Source organism: Saccopteryx leptura, chromosome 1, assembly GCF_036850995.1.
Source record: "Saccopteryx leptura isolate mSacLep1 chromosome 1, mSacLep1_pri_phased_curated, whole genome shotgun sequence".
Lineage (NCBI taxonomy): Eukaryota > Metazoa > Chordata > Mammalia > Chiroptera > Emballonuridae > Saccopteryx > Saccopteryx leptura.
This window is the reverse complement of record NC_089503.1, coordinates 184,229,820-184,242,712: the sequence shown is the minus strand read 5'-3', so window position 1 is coordinate 184,242,712 and position 12,893 is coordinate 184,229,820. Positions and strand designations below refer to the sequence as shown.

At 41.9% G+C, this 12,893-nt stretch overlaps 1 protein-coding gene across 3 annotated transcripts in view; it reads left to right on the top strand.

Moving 5' to 3' along the window:
* The window catches only part of LYST (lysosomal trafficking regulator), a 249,598-nt gene that overhangs the window by 216,821 nt on the left and 19,884 nt on the right, over positions 1-12,893 (top strand). For all 3 annotated transcript variants that reach the window (XM_066382725.1, XM_066382706.1, XM_066382715.1), the window contains one exon: positions 1,454-1,552. In XM_066382725.1, coding sequence (XP_066238822.1) covers positions 1,454-1,552 — 99 coding nt within the window. The remainder of the gene's footprint in view (positions 1-1,453; positions 1,553-12,893) is intronic.

The following is a 12,893-nucleotide window of genomic DNA, read 5'->3' as shown; positions in this document are numbered from 1 at the left end:
CTTTGGTTTATAAAATATTTGAGTAGACCCATATGGTAATTGGAAGACAGAATGAGTTTTATTCTCTATACACATGTTCTCTTTGTTCTTTGAAAGACCTCTAAGAAAAATAAAAATTATGAAATATCAGTCCTTACAAATAGAAGTATTCAAGAAAGAAACTCAAAAAATAAAATTGGAGCCTGACCAGGCAGTAGTGCAATCGGATTAGGATGGAAGGACCCAGGTTCAAGACCCCGAGGTCACCAGCTTAAGCGTGGGCTCATCTGGGTTGAGCAAAAGCTCACCAGCTTGGACCCAAGGTCGCTGGCTCGAGCAAGGGTTTACTCAGTCTGCTGAAGTCCCACAGTCAGGGCACATATGAGAAAGCACCAATGAACAACTAAGGTGTCACCACGAAAAACTAATGATTGATGCTTCTCATCTCTCTCCATTCCTGTCTGTCCCTGTCTAGCCTTCTCTCTGACTCTCTCTCTGTCTTTGTTAGAAATAAATAAAATAAAATTGGAGCCAAAGGATTGTGTTTATTTATGGAGAGTTAAGAAGAGCCATGATCAAAGAAAGTCATTTTTTAAGGTAGCAGACATGTGAACACATTTACAGGTCCTAGGGAAGAAGCAAGCAGAAGGCTGTGTGAAATTCTAAGAGAGGACAAGGGTTCTAGGGGCACTGGGGCGTGATGGGCGGGGCTTCTTCACTGAATCAGGAGAGGACTCAGGATGATTTGAGGCACCAAAGAGTGAAGAGGATGCTGCCTGTGGCTGAGGACCTTTGTCTTGATGAAGTGAGGGGTTGCAGCTATGGGAGGGGTTGCTGGGGGAGGACACGTGTGAGCAGGGCAGCTGGTGGCGTGGTACTGTGGTCAGCAGGTGGCCAGAGGAAGACTTGTCACCTTGCATAGTGCCTTCATGGTTAGGACTGAGGGTTTATAATCTTGTTTTTTGTTGCTATTTATCTTTCCTTGTCCTGTTTTATAATCTTTAGAACTGTTAGAAGCAGTACCTTGTTTATATGTACCATTTCCCCACCAAAAACAACAAAGGAAATTTTAAAAATCAAGTAAATATGTGAAACACTAACATCACACACACTCAGCCTGGGATCTACAAGGTCCTGGATCATTTTGTTTAGATTTCTGAGGAACATACAGCTGTGTGTGTGTGTGTGTGTGTGTGTGTGTGTGCGTGCGCGCGCGCGCGCACGCACGCGCATAGGCAGAAAAATAGTATAAAATCATAAATGCTGCATTGCAATACATTTTAATTTGCTTTAAGGCATCTTGCTGAAAGTTACAGGCTACAATATTTTATATCTTTGCAGCATCCTAATTTTTTCAAGTAAAATGTCTACCTCAAATTATGTGATTATATATTTTTAAGATAGTTGTCAGAAAAATAGAAGCATTTCTGATGTTTTTGAAACATAATCGTCTTTGATTTTTCCTTTCCCAAAGGTGACCAGTTGTGCTTGGGTACCTGACAGTTGCCAGCTGTTCACTGGGAGCAAGTGCGGTGTCATCACTGCCTACACTAACAGGCTGACAAGCAGCACGGTAGGTGGGGCTCATCTTGCAGGTGTGAGGTTTTAGAGTCGGTGAAGGGCAGAAAACCTTTATGAAGTATAATTCACTTTGTATAAGGTCCATTTAAAGGTTTTGTACTTTAATCTTATGTAGTTTACTCTTTTCTTCACATAAGCTCTTAAAATGTAAAAGGTCACATATCTAACTCTTCAATTTTAAGCTTATTAGGATCACAAAAGTTTTGAAAATAATTGTTATTTTTTGGTGTCACAGACAGTATTTTGAGTTATGACTTGTTTGGAATTTAGGCTTTTTCACATTCTGATGCTTGCTTGCCCTGTATTCTTCATGTCGGCGGAATTCTTAGGCATATACCTCGAGAGTCCATAGCATTTGAAGCTTAGAACCCTAATGGTCAACAACACTGCTGTCCCCTCTGGGTAAATTAAATGACAGTAAAATCCATGTAGCCCATCTTGATTTCTACCACTTACTGGAAGAAATTTTTTTAGCCATTCACTGAATCTCCAGATGTAAGAGTTAAATTCTAAAACAGTCTAGTGAAGAAAAACTAAATGTTTTAAGCAAGGCTTCTTTTCATTTACTGTTGTCTATTTTTTTCTTTTCTTTTTTTGTGACAGAGAGAGTCAGAGAGAGGGACAGATTAGGACAGACAGACAGGAAGGAGAGAGATAAGAAGCATCAGTTCTTTGTTGCGACACTTTAGTTGTTCATTGATTGCTTTCTCATATGTGCCTTGACTAGGGGGGCTACAGCAGAGTGAGTGACCCCTTACTCAAGCCAGTGACCCCTTACTCAAGCCAGCAACCCCGCGATCAAGCTGGTGAGCCCACACTCAAGCCGGTGACCTGGAGGTTTCAAACCTGGGTCCTCTGCATCCCAGTCTGACGCTCGGTCCACTGCATCACCACCTGGTCAAACTGTTCTTCCTTCCTCGACTCAACTGTGCTGCTGTTGAGGATTCTTGGCAAGCTTAGGGTGGTAACACAGTAATTATCTTCTGATTTAGAATTTTCTTTGTGTTCTGGTCTTCATTACAGTTTTCTCCATTACACTATTATATTTCACTAGGTGAAATCTGTATTCCTAGCATAGGGTGACACTAGGCTCCTCTTACTTTTCTGTCTAAGTCCATTCGCTTTTAAACCCTTGTTAAGGTGCTTTGCCAGGGTCCTTAGAGAATGTAATATATGGTGTCTGTCTCATAACCAAAGGAACCATTAAAATGTCTTAAGCAGGAGTGATGTGATCCAGTCAGCACTGTAGGATGACCACTGTAGAGCCTGCGAGGAGAAACCTTAGAAGGGGTAAGAGATGAGGCAAGGACACCAGTTGGAGCCACTGCAGTAACACCAGCAGGGGACAGACACACAGGTTATTGCAGGACAGAGAAAGGTATGCTCTGAGAAAGGTTCTGCACGGGTCTGAAGGGCACAGAGGAGGGACCAAGCAGGTGTTAGGGAGCCTGAGAAGTTATACTTGAGCTGGAGTTTAAAGGACAATTTTGTTAAGAGGAGAAAAAAGGAAAGTTCAAAAGCAACAACATGGTAACAAAGGAATGGTGACCTGGGGTAGCAAAGACTTCTACGTGTTGTTTCCATGTGACATGCTGGGATGGTGGTCAAGATGAGGCAGGACGAGTGGACTGAGGATGGTCTTTGTGCTGGGGCATCTGGGCAGGGAGGGTGGCTTCACTGTGGTATCTCCTTTCCCTCCTTTTTTTCTCCCAAAGGCCTACTCTCAGATAGGTACTGCTGTCATCACCTTTCACCTTCTGAGGTCACCTTCTGCTTCCTTTCTTCTTGAACAGGTTCTGGTTGCTGCCGCCAGAGTGGTGTCTGCTTGTAGGCTCAGACAACTGCACCATGCATAGACAGCAATTTAAAAGCTGGCTGCATCTTTTGTTTTTTATTTCCTTCTGTTTTCCACACTTTGAACAGCCTTGTTCTTAGTTTTTTACTTCCGTTTATTCTCCCTATAATTTGAAATTTTAATTGTACACTAAACAGTTTTTTTAAAAAATTAAGTTGTCAGTATAGGAGCAACTGTTGCACAGCATAGCTTTGACTATAGCAGGTCAAAGGTGTCACTATAATCCTTGGAACAAGCAAGACTTATGCTTCTTTTAATTTTGAAGTTACTGTAGGCTTGTGTGGTCTCATATTGCTTATCTGAAAGTAGGTTTTTCAGCTTACTTATAAGGGTTTTCTTTTTCTCCTAAGTATTAATAGTATTAGTTAATTGAGACATAAGATTAATAGTAACTATTTAAATCATGTCCAAAACTTCATCTGAGATGTGTGGTTTTACATTGTTGGACTTTGCAGGACATTACTTGAGTGTTGTAGGTATGATTGTTGCTTTTTCCCAGGGACCGTCTCACCATCATGGCCTCCCTAACACTGTGGGTGTGACCTGTACCTGTGAGGAGTGAGACATGCTCGTGATCACTTTTCCCTGCACCATGAATGCCAGGGCTTTCGAGTGTTTTGCTCTCATCTGTGTGGACTCCCCATGTGCTATGGAGGATAAGACCCAAATAATTGTTTGAAAATATTTTTACGGGGATCTTATGAAATACCCTCAAAGCTCATGAAGTATGTCTAACTTAAAGTGTTGTAAGTTTCTGTTGACTCTCCCAAAGCAGTCTTGTAAAAGCATTCTAGGTAGCGATGAATAAGTTGACTTGTTATAAGGAATTATTATTTGTAAGCCGTTTGCATATTAGAGAAGAATGTATTCAAAAGTGATAACTGATTCTGAAACAGTTGTTCTTGAGTCATTTTTTAATAATTATATAGTGTGGCCACATCACTTTCATATAAGTGAACACCTGTGCTTCTGTTGGCTGCACTGGTGGAGAGAGAAGACAGTTTATCCAAGACAGCATCACATCATTCAGGAACAATTTCAAAAATGAGCCAGGGAAAAGTCCTGTTCTGCCCATTGAAATTATTTCCTGACCCACCAGGGAACCATGTACTGACACTAACTCACAATCATTGTAAGGTACAAAATCCATGAAATTATCAACAACTACTATAAGGGCCTATGTTGTGTTTACCTTCTCAATATTATTCATGGTGAGGGAGTAAAAAAAATACAAACACACATGTATCTATATCCATATGTATGTGTCTATACATATATGTAAATAAATATAAAATTTTTTATTGATTTTAATTTGTGTTTACATAAATTCCAGTGTTGCCCCAAATGCATCCCCCTCCCATATTCCCCTCAATATCTCCTTTGCCCACTCCCCAAAGCACCTTCCCCCTTCCCTTCGGGTTTATACCTCCTATCATCCCCCTTCCCTCTGTCCTCTTTTCCTCTGGTCCCTTTGATCCCTCCTCTGTCTCTATTCCGTTCCTCAGTTCTCATTGTTCCTTGGATTCCTCAAATGAGTGAGGTCATAGGATATTTTTCTTTATCAGCCTGGCTTATTTCACTTAACGTAATAGTTTCCAGGTCCATCCATGTTGTCGCAAAAGGTAAGATTTCCTTCGTTTTCATGGCCCCATAGTATTCCATTGTGTATATGTACCACTGCTTTTTAATCCACTCATCCACTGATGGACATTGGGCTGTTTCCAGATCTTCACTATTGTGAACAATGCTGCCATAAACATGGCGGTGCATTTCTCCTTTTGAAACAGTGCTATGGTGTTCTTGGGGTATATTCCTAAAAGTGGGATGGCTGGGTCAAAAGGAAGTTTGATTTTTAATTTTCTGAGGAATCTCCATACTGTTTTCCACAGTGCCTGCACCAGTCTGCATTCCCACCAGCAGTGCAGGACAGTTCCTGTTTCTCCACATCCTCGCCAGCACTTATTCTGGTGTTGTTTTGATGAGCGCCATTCTGACTGGTGTGAGGTGGTATCTCATTGTGGTTTTAATTTGCATTTCTCTAATGATTAGTGATGTTGAGCATTATTTTTCATATGCTTATTGGCCATCTGTATGTCCTCTTTGGAGAAGTGTCTATTCATCTCTTTTGCCCATTTTTTGAGTGGACTGTTTATCTTCCTGGTGTTGAGTTTTACAAGTTCTTTATACATTTTGGTTATTAACCCCTTATTAGATGTATTGTTGAATGTGTTCTCCCATTGCGTAGTTTGTCTTTTTATTCTGTTCTTATTGTCTTTAGCTGTGCAAAAGCTTTTAGTTTGATATAGTCCCATTTGTTTATCCTGTCTTTTATTTCACTTGCCTGTGGAGATAAATCAGCAAATATATGGCTGCGACAAATGTCAGAGAGCTTACTGCCTATGTTTTCTTCTAAGATGCTTATGGTTTCACAGCTTACATTTAAGACTTTGATCTATTTTGAGTTTATTTTTGTGAATGGTGTAAGTTGGTGGTCTAATTTCATATTTTTGCAGGTAGCTGTCCAATTTTCTCAACACCATTTGTTGAAGAGGCTGTCTTTACTCCATTGTATGCTCTTACCTCCTTTGTGAAATATCAGTTGTCCATAGAGCTGTGGGTTTATTTCTGTGTTCTCTGTTCTGTTCCATTGATCTATATGCCTGTTTGTATGCCAGTACCAGGCTGTTTTGAGTACAATGGCCTTGTAGTATAACTTGATATCAGGAAGTGTGATGCCTCCCACTTTATTCTTTGTTTTCAAGATTGCTGAGGCTACTTCGTGTTCTCTTTTGGTTCCATATAAATTTTTGAAATATGTGTTCATATCTTTGAAGTATGTCCATGGTATTTTAATAGGAATTGCATTGAATTTATAAATTGCTTTGGGCAATATAGACATTTTAATGATGTTTATTCTTCCTAATCATGAGCACGATATATGCTTCCACTTGTTTGTATCTTTCTTGATTTCTTTTATCAATGTTTTATAATTTTCCGAATACAAGTCTTTAATCTCCTTGGTTAAATCTACTCCTAGGCACTTTATTTTTATCATTGCAATAGTGAAGGGGATTGTTTCATTAATTTCTCTTTCTGACAGTTTATTGTTGGTGTATAAAAATGCCTCTGATTTCTAAGTATTAATTTTATATCCTGCCACTTTGCTGAATTCATTTATCAGTTCCAGTAGTTTTTTTACTGAGACTTTAGGGTTTTCTATATACAATATTATATCATCTGAAAATAATGATAGCTTTACTTCTTCTTTTCCAGTTTGGATGCCTTTTATTTCTTCTTCTTGTCTGCTGTGGCTAGGACTTCCAGACTATGTTGAATAAGAGTGGTGAAAGGAGGCACCCCTGCCTTGTTCCTGATCTTAAGGAGATTGCTTTTAATTTTTGCCCATTGAGTATGATGTTGGCTGTGAGTCTGTCATAGATGGCCTTTATCAGTTGAGGTATGTTCCCTGTATTCCCACTTTGCTGAGAGTTTTGATCATGAATGGGTGCTGGATTTTATCAAATGCTTTTTCTGCATCTATTGAAATTATCATGTGGTTTTTCTCCTTCCTTTTGTTTATGTGATGAATCACATTGGTTGATTTGCAAATATTGTACCAGCCTTGCCTCCCCAGAATAAATCTCACTTGATCATGGTGTATGATTTTTTTCATGTATTGCTGGATCCAGTTTGCTAATATTTTGTTGAGGATTTTAGCATCTAAATTCATCAGGGATATTGGCCTATAATTTTCTTTCTTTGTGTTGTCTTTGCCTGGTTTTGGTATCAGAATAATGCTTACCTCATAAAAAGAGCTTGGAAGTCTTTCTTCCTCTTGAATTTTTTGAAATAGCTTGAGAAGGATAGGAGTTAGTTCTTCTTTGAATATTTGGTAGAATTCACTTGTGAAGCCATCTGGCCCCAGGCTTTTGTTTGTTGGGAGTATTATTTTGTTTTTGTTTTTGTTTTTGTTTTATAGAGACAGAGAGAGAGTCAGAGAGAGGGATAGATAGGGACAGACAGACAGGAATGGAGAGAGATGAGAAGCATCAATCATTAGTTTTTGTTGCAACACCTTAGTTATTCATTGATTGCTTTCTCATATGTGCCTTGACCATGGGGCTACAGCAGACCAAGTGAACCCTTGCTCGAGCCAGCGACCTTGGGTCCAAGCTGGTGAGCTTTGCTCAAACCAGATGAGCATGCGCTCAAGCTGGCAACCTCGGGGTCTTGAACCTGGGTCCTCTGCATCGCAGTCTGATGCTTTATCCACTGTGCCACCGCCTGGTCTGGCTGTTTGGAGTTTTTTAATAACTGTTTCTATCTCATTTGTTGTAATCAGTCTGTTTAGGTTTTCTGATTCTTCCAGTTTGACATTTAAAAGATCATATGTTTCAAGAAATTTGACCATTTCATCTAGGTTGTCTAATTTTTTGGCATACAGTTCTTCATAGTATTTTCTTACAATCCTTTGTATTTTTTTTGTGTCAGTTGTTATTTCTCCACTTTTATTTCTTTTTTTTTTTTTTTTGTATTTTTTGTATTTTTCTGAAGCTGGAAACGGGGAGAGACAGTCAGACAGACTCCCGCATGCGCCCGACCGGAATCCACCCAGCACGCCCACCAGGGGCAACGCTCTGCCCACCAGGGGCGATGCTCTACCCCTCCGGGGCATCGCTCTGCCGTGACCAGAGCCACTCTAGCATTGGGGCAGAGGCCAAGGAGCCATCCCCAGCGCCCGGGCCATCTTTGCTCCAGTGGAACCTTGGCTGCGGGAGGGGAAGAGAGAGACATAGAGGAAGGAGGGGGGGTGGAGAAGCAAATGGGCGCTTCTCCTATGTGCCCTGGCCGGGAATCGAACCCGGGTCCCCCGCACACCAGGCCGACGCTCCACCGCTGAGCCAACCGGCCAGGGCCTCCACTTTTATTTCTAACTTTATTTATTTGAGTCCTCTCTCTTTTTTTCTTGGTGAGTCTGGCTAAAAGTTCATAGAACTTGTTTACCTTTTCAAAGAACCAGTTCCTGGTTTCATTGATCCTCTGTATTGTTTCTTTAGCCTCTGTCATTTATTTCCGCTCTGATCTTTATTATTTTCTTCTTTCTACTACCTCTGGGCTTTACTTGCTGTTCTTTTTTCCAGTTCTTTTAGATGCAGGGTTTTCTTTTAGATGCAGAGTTAAGTTGTTTATTTGAGCTTTTTCTAGCTTCTTAAGGTATGCCTATAATGTTATGAACTTCCCTCTCAGTACTGCTTTTGCTGTGTCCTATAAATTTTGCGTTGTTGTATGCTCATTATCATTCGTTTCTAGGAATTTTTTAATTTCTTCTTTGATTTGTTAACCCATTCGTTATTTAATAACATGCTATTTGGTTTCCAAGTGTTTGAGTATTTTTTATTTTTTCTGTTGTGGTTGATTTCTAGTTTCATGCCATTGTGATCAGAGAAAATGCTTGATATGATTTCAGTCTTCTTTTAAATTTGTTGCAACTGCTTTTGTGCCCTAACGTGTGGTCTATCCTAGAGAACATACCATGAGCACTTGAAAAGAATGTATATTCTGCTGCTTTAGGGTGAAAGAGTCTGAAGATCATCTATTAAATCCAGTTGATCTAGTGTGTCCTTTAAGTCTGCTGTTTCTTTGTTAATTTTCTTTCTTGAGGATCTATCTAGTGATGTTAGTGGGATATTGAAATCCCCTACTATTATAGTATTGCTGTTGATCTCGCCCTTTATATCCATCAAAGTCTGCTTTATATATTTAGGTGCTTCTATATTAGGTGCATAGATATTTATAATGGTTATATCTTCCTGTTGGATTGCTCCCTTTATCATTTTGTAGTGACCTTGTTTATCTCCTACTATAGCCTTTGTTTTAAAGTTCATTTTGTCTGATATAAGTATTGTTACCCCAACTTTTTTTTTTTCATTTCCATTTGCATGAAATATTTTTTCCATCCTTTTACCTTCAGTCTATGTGCATCTTTTGTTTTGAGATGTGTCTCTTGTAGACAGCATATGTATGGATCCTGTTTTCTTATCCACGCAGCTACCCTATGTCTTTTGATTGGATCATTTAAACCATTTACATTTAAGGTTATTGATTTGTCGTTGTTTATTGCCATTTTATTCTTTATAGCTGTATTCCTCTTTTGCTTTCTTCTTTTCCCCCTTTGATCTGTTTACAACAGGCCCCGTAACATTTCTTGCAGCATTGGTTTGGTTGTAATGAATTCCTTGAGTTTTGTTTTGTTTTTGTCTGGGAAGCTTTTTATTTCTCCTGTAATTTTAAACGATAGCCTTGCTAGATAGACTGGACACATAAACACAGCCCCTCCTATGGAGGAGAGGTGGAAACCACAGCGACTGTTGCAGCTGGCTGGTGCCAGCAACTCCCATACCCGAACACCCGAGGCAGTAGCAGAGGGGATGGTGGGACTGCAGATAGACCACACCTAGGGAACACAGAGGCCACAGCCATTGGACTCCAGTGGCTACACACTTCTTACACACAGACAGAATGGGAAGGCAGAGAAATTCAACTCATATGAATCAAGAGAAATCCCCAGAAAAGAGGATTTTCTGCATTACTTGGTTGTAGGCTCTTGTTCTGCATTACTTTGAATATTTCTTGCCAACCCTCTGGCCTCAAGTGTTTCTGTTCAGAATTTGGATGTCATCCTAATGGGGGCTCCTTTGTAAGTGATAGCCTTTTTTTCTCTAGCAGCTTTTAATATTTTCTCTTTATCTTTAAGCTTTGGTATTTTAATTATGATTTGTTTTGGTGTAGATTTTTTTGGGTTTCTCATTAATGGAATTCTCTGTGCTTCTTGAACTTGTGTGAATTTTTCCTGCATCAATTTAGGGAAGTTTTCAGCTATGATTTGATTTAATGAAGTCTCTATTCCTTGTTCTTTCTCTTCTTTTTCAGGAACCCCTATGATGCGATGTTATTTCTCTTTATGTTGTCACAGAGCTCTCTAAGAGTTTCCTCAGACTTTTTGAGTCTCTTCTTTTTTCTGCTCTGCTTTTGTGCCTTTGTTCATCTTGTCCTCCAACTTGCTGATTCGATCCTCAGCTTCATCCATCCTGCTTTTAATTCCTTCCATTGTGGTCTTCATATCTGATATTGTATTTGTCATTTCTGACTGATTCTTTTTTATTATTTCAATGTCCTTTTTTATACTTACCATCTCTTTATTTAGGTGTTCGTTATATCGATCTATTGTTGTTCTAAGATCTTTGAGCTTCCTAACAATCATTATTTTAAACTCTGCATCCGGTAATTTGTTTATATCTGACTTGTTCAAGTCCTTTTCTGGGGATTTCTCTTGATTCATATGAGTTGAATTTCTCTGCCTTCCCATTCTGTCTGTGTGTAAGAAGTGTGTAGCCACTGGAGTCCAATGGCTGTGGCCTCTGTGTTCCCTAGGTGTGGTCTATCTGCAGGCCCACCATCCCCTATGCTACTGCCTCGGGTGTTCGGGTATGGGAGTTGCTGGCACCAGCCAGCTGCAAAGGTCGCTGCGGTTTCCACCTCTCCTCCATAGGAGGGGCTGTGTTTGTGTGTCCAGTCTATAAGCCTCCGCTGGTCTCGGCATCGCAGGCATGGCTATGCACCTATGCTCAGCAGCAGGTCTCTGCCTGTTCCCCGGCTTTTGCCCTGCCCCCATGGGCAGAGCCCCACTGCTCGCACGTGGGCCACAAGCCCTGGCCCCACAGGCGGAGCTGCACTTGTGCAGAGGCTGCACGCCCCTGGTCCACGTGCCATGCAGGGCTGTGTGCCGATACTCAGCTGCAAGTCTCTGCAGTTCCCAGACTTTCGCCTTGCCCCTGCAGGCAGGATTGCAGGCAGGACAGCTCTTGCTCACCCGACCCACAGCGGGGCCAGACAGCTTTCATGCGCATCTTCTGCTCTTGCTGGGCGAGACTAAGCTCACGCCGGGCCTCGGTCATGGCCTGCCTGGCTTCTGCCCCCGCTGGCAGGACCGCACTTCCGCGTCCCGCTGCGCCTGCCACCCGGCAAGCCCTCAGCAGTGTGGGTTGGGGGTGCTGCTGCTCAGTCCTCAGCACTCAATACTGTGTTCCTGAAGTTTCCCTCCTTCTAAGCAACTCTGCTCTGAGTGCCATGGGAGACCTTGTTTGGCTGATGTCCTGCTTCCCTTTGTTGGTATTGCTGGTTCCAGGGGAAATAAATATTCACTTTAGATTTGGGGGGTGACTCAGCCCAGGGGTTAGGGTGGCTGTCCCTCAAAGTGTTTCTCCCTGTACCTCCTAGATTACACTCTCTTCCTGCTACTCGGGTCCTCTCAACTCTCCCCGTCTCCCAGAGCTCCGGGTGAGTGGTTGTGAGAGAGGTTTTCTGCACGGTCCCTTTAAGAAGAATCCTGGGTTTGAGAAATCTGTCTCTTTCTCACAAACAGTATCCTGACTTGTTTTGCAGCTAACACTGTCCATACGCTTCTTCTAGGCTCTGGGGCTGCAGACTGGGGCTTTGTTTCTGGGACTCAGGACCCTCCCCTCTCTGCTAAACTCACTTCCTGCCACGCGAGTCTCTCCAGGCTGCCGTTCACTCCGGAGAGCTGGGCAGCCGTCTTCACATTTCCGCTTTTCCTACCAGTCTCAGTGTGTCTTCTTCAGTGTTCCTTGGTTAAAGAGTCCTCTTGGTTTAGTCCAAAGCTGGTTTTTCCAGATGATGGACTTAAAATTAAGTTGTAATCCACTTTGGTTCTGGGAGGTGGAAGTTGGTATGTCCACCTACTCCATCACTATCTTGCCACTCCTCAATAAATATAAATTTTTAAAAAATGTTTTAAGTCTTAAAGGGCTGACAGGCTAGTAAGGGACTCTCAAGCCAGTGGTGTAGATAAGCAGGTGGGAGCTTTCATCTTGAGAGTCTTTGTCAGTCCTAGAAAATGACACTGTACTAGACAGCCTCTTATGACAGGAATAGAAACAACACCAAGGACTAAGCAAGCTGGTGTGTCCCAATGTGGCCCCTCTCCAAAGGCCGGTCCCTGAAGGGTGACACCCTGAATGAGGACGAGTCTGAAGCAGATAGGACCAGCTCTTACATGGAATTCAGCCTGGGGTGGAATTTCCTGGGTTATCCATGGGCCTCAGGATGGGACTGTGGGTGAGGTGGCCCAGGTCATCTGGCAAACGCAAGATACTTGCATTCTATTCTACAAATAGGGACTTCCTACAAATAACTTTTTTTCTTAAGTGAGAGGAGGGGAGATAGACTCCCACATGTGCGCCAACTGGGATCCACCCAGCAACCCTGTCTTGGGCCAGTGCTCAAATCAACCGTGCTATCCTCAGTGCTTAAGGCTGACACTCAGACCTTTTGAGCCACTGGCTGCGAGATGAGAAGAGAGAGAAGGGGGAGAGGGAAGGGGAGAGAAGCAGATAGTCATTTCTCATATGTGTCCTGACCAGGGATCGAACCCAGGACATCAGTATGCCAGGCTGATGCT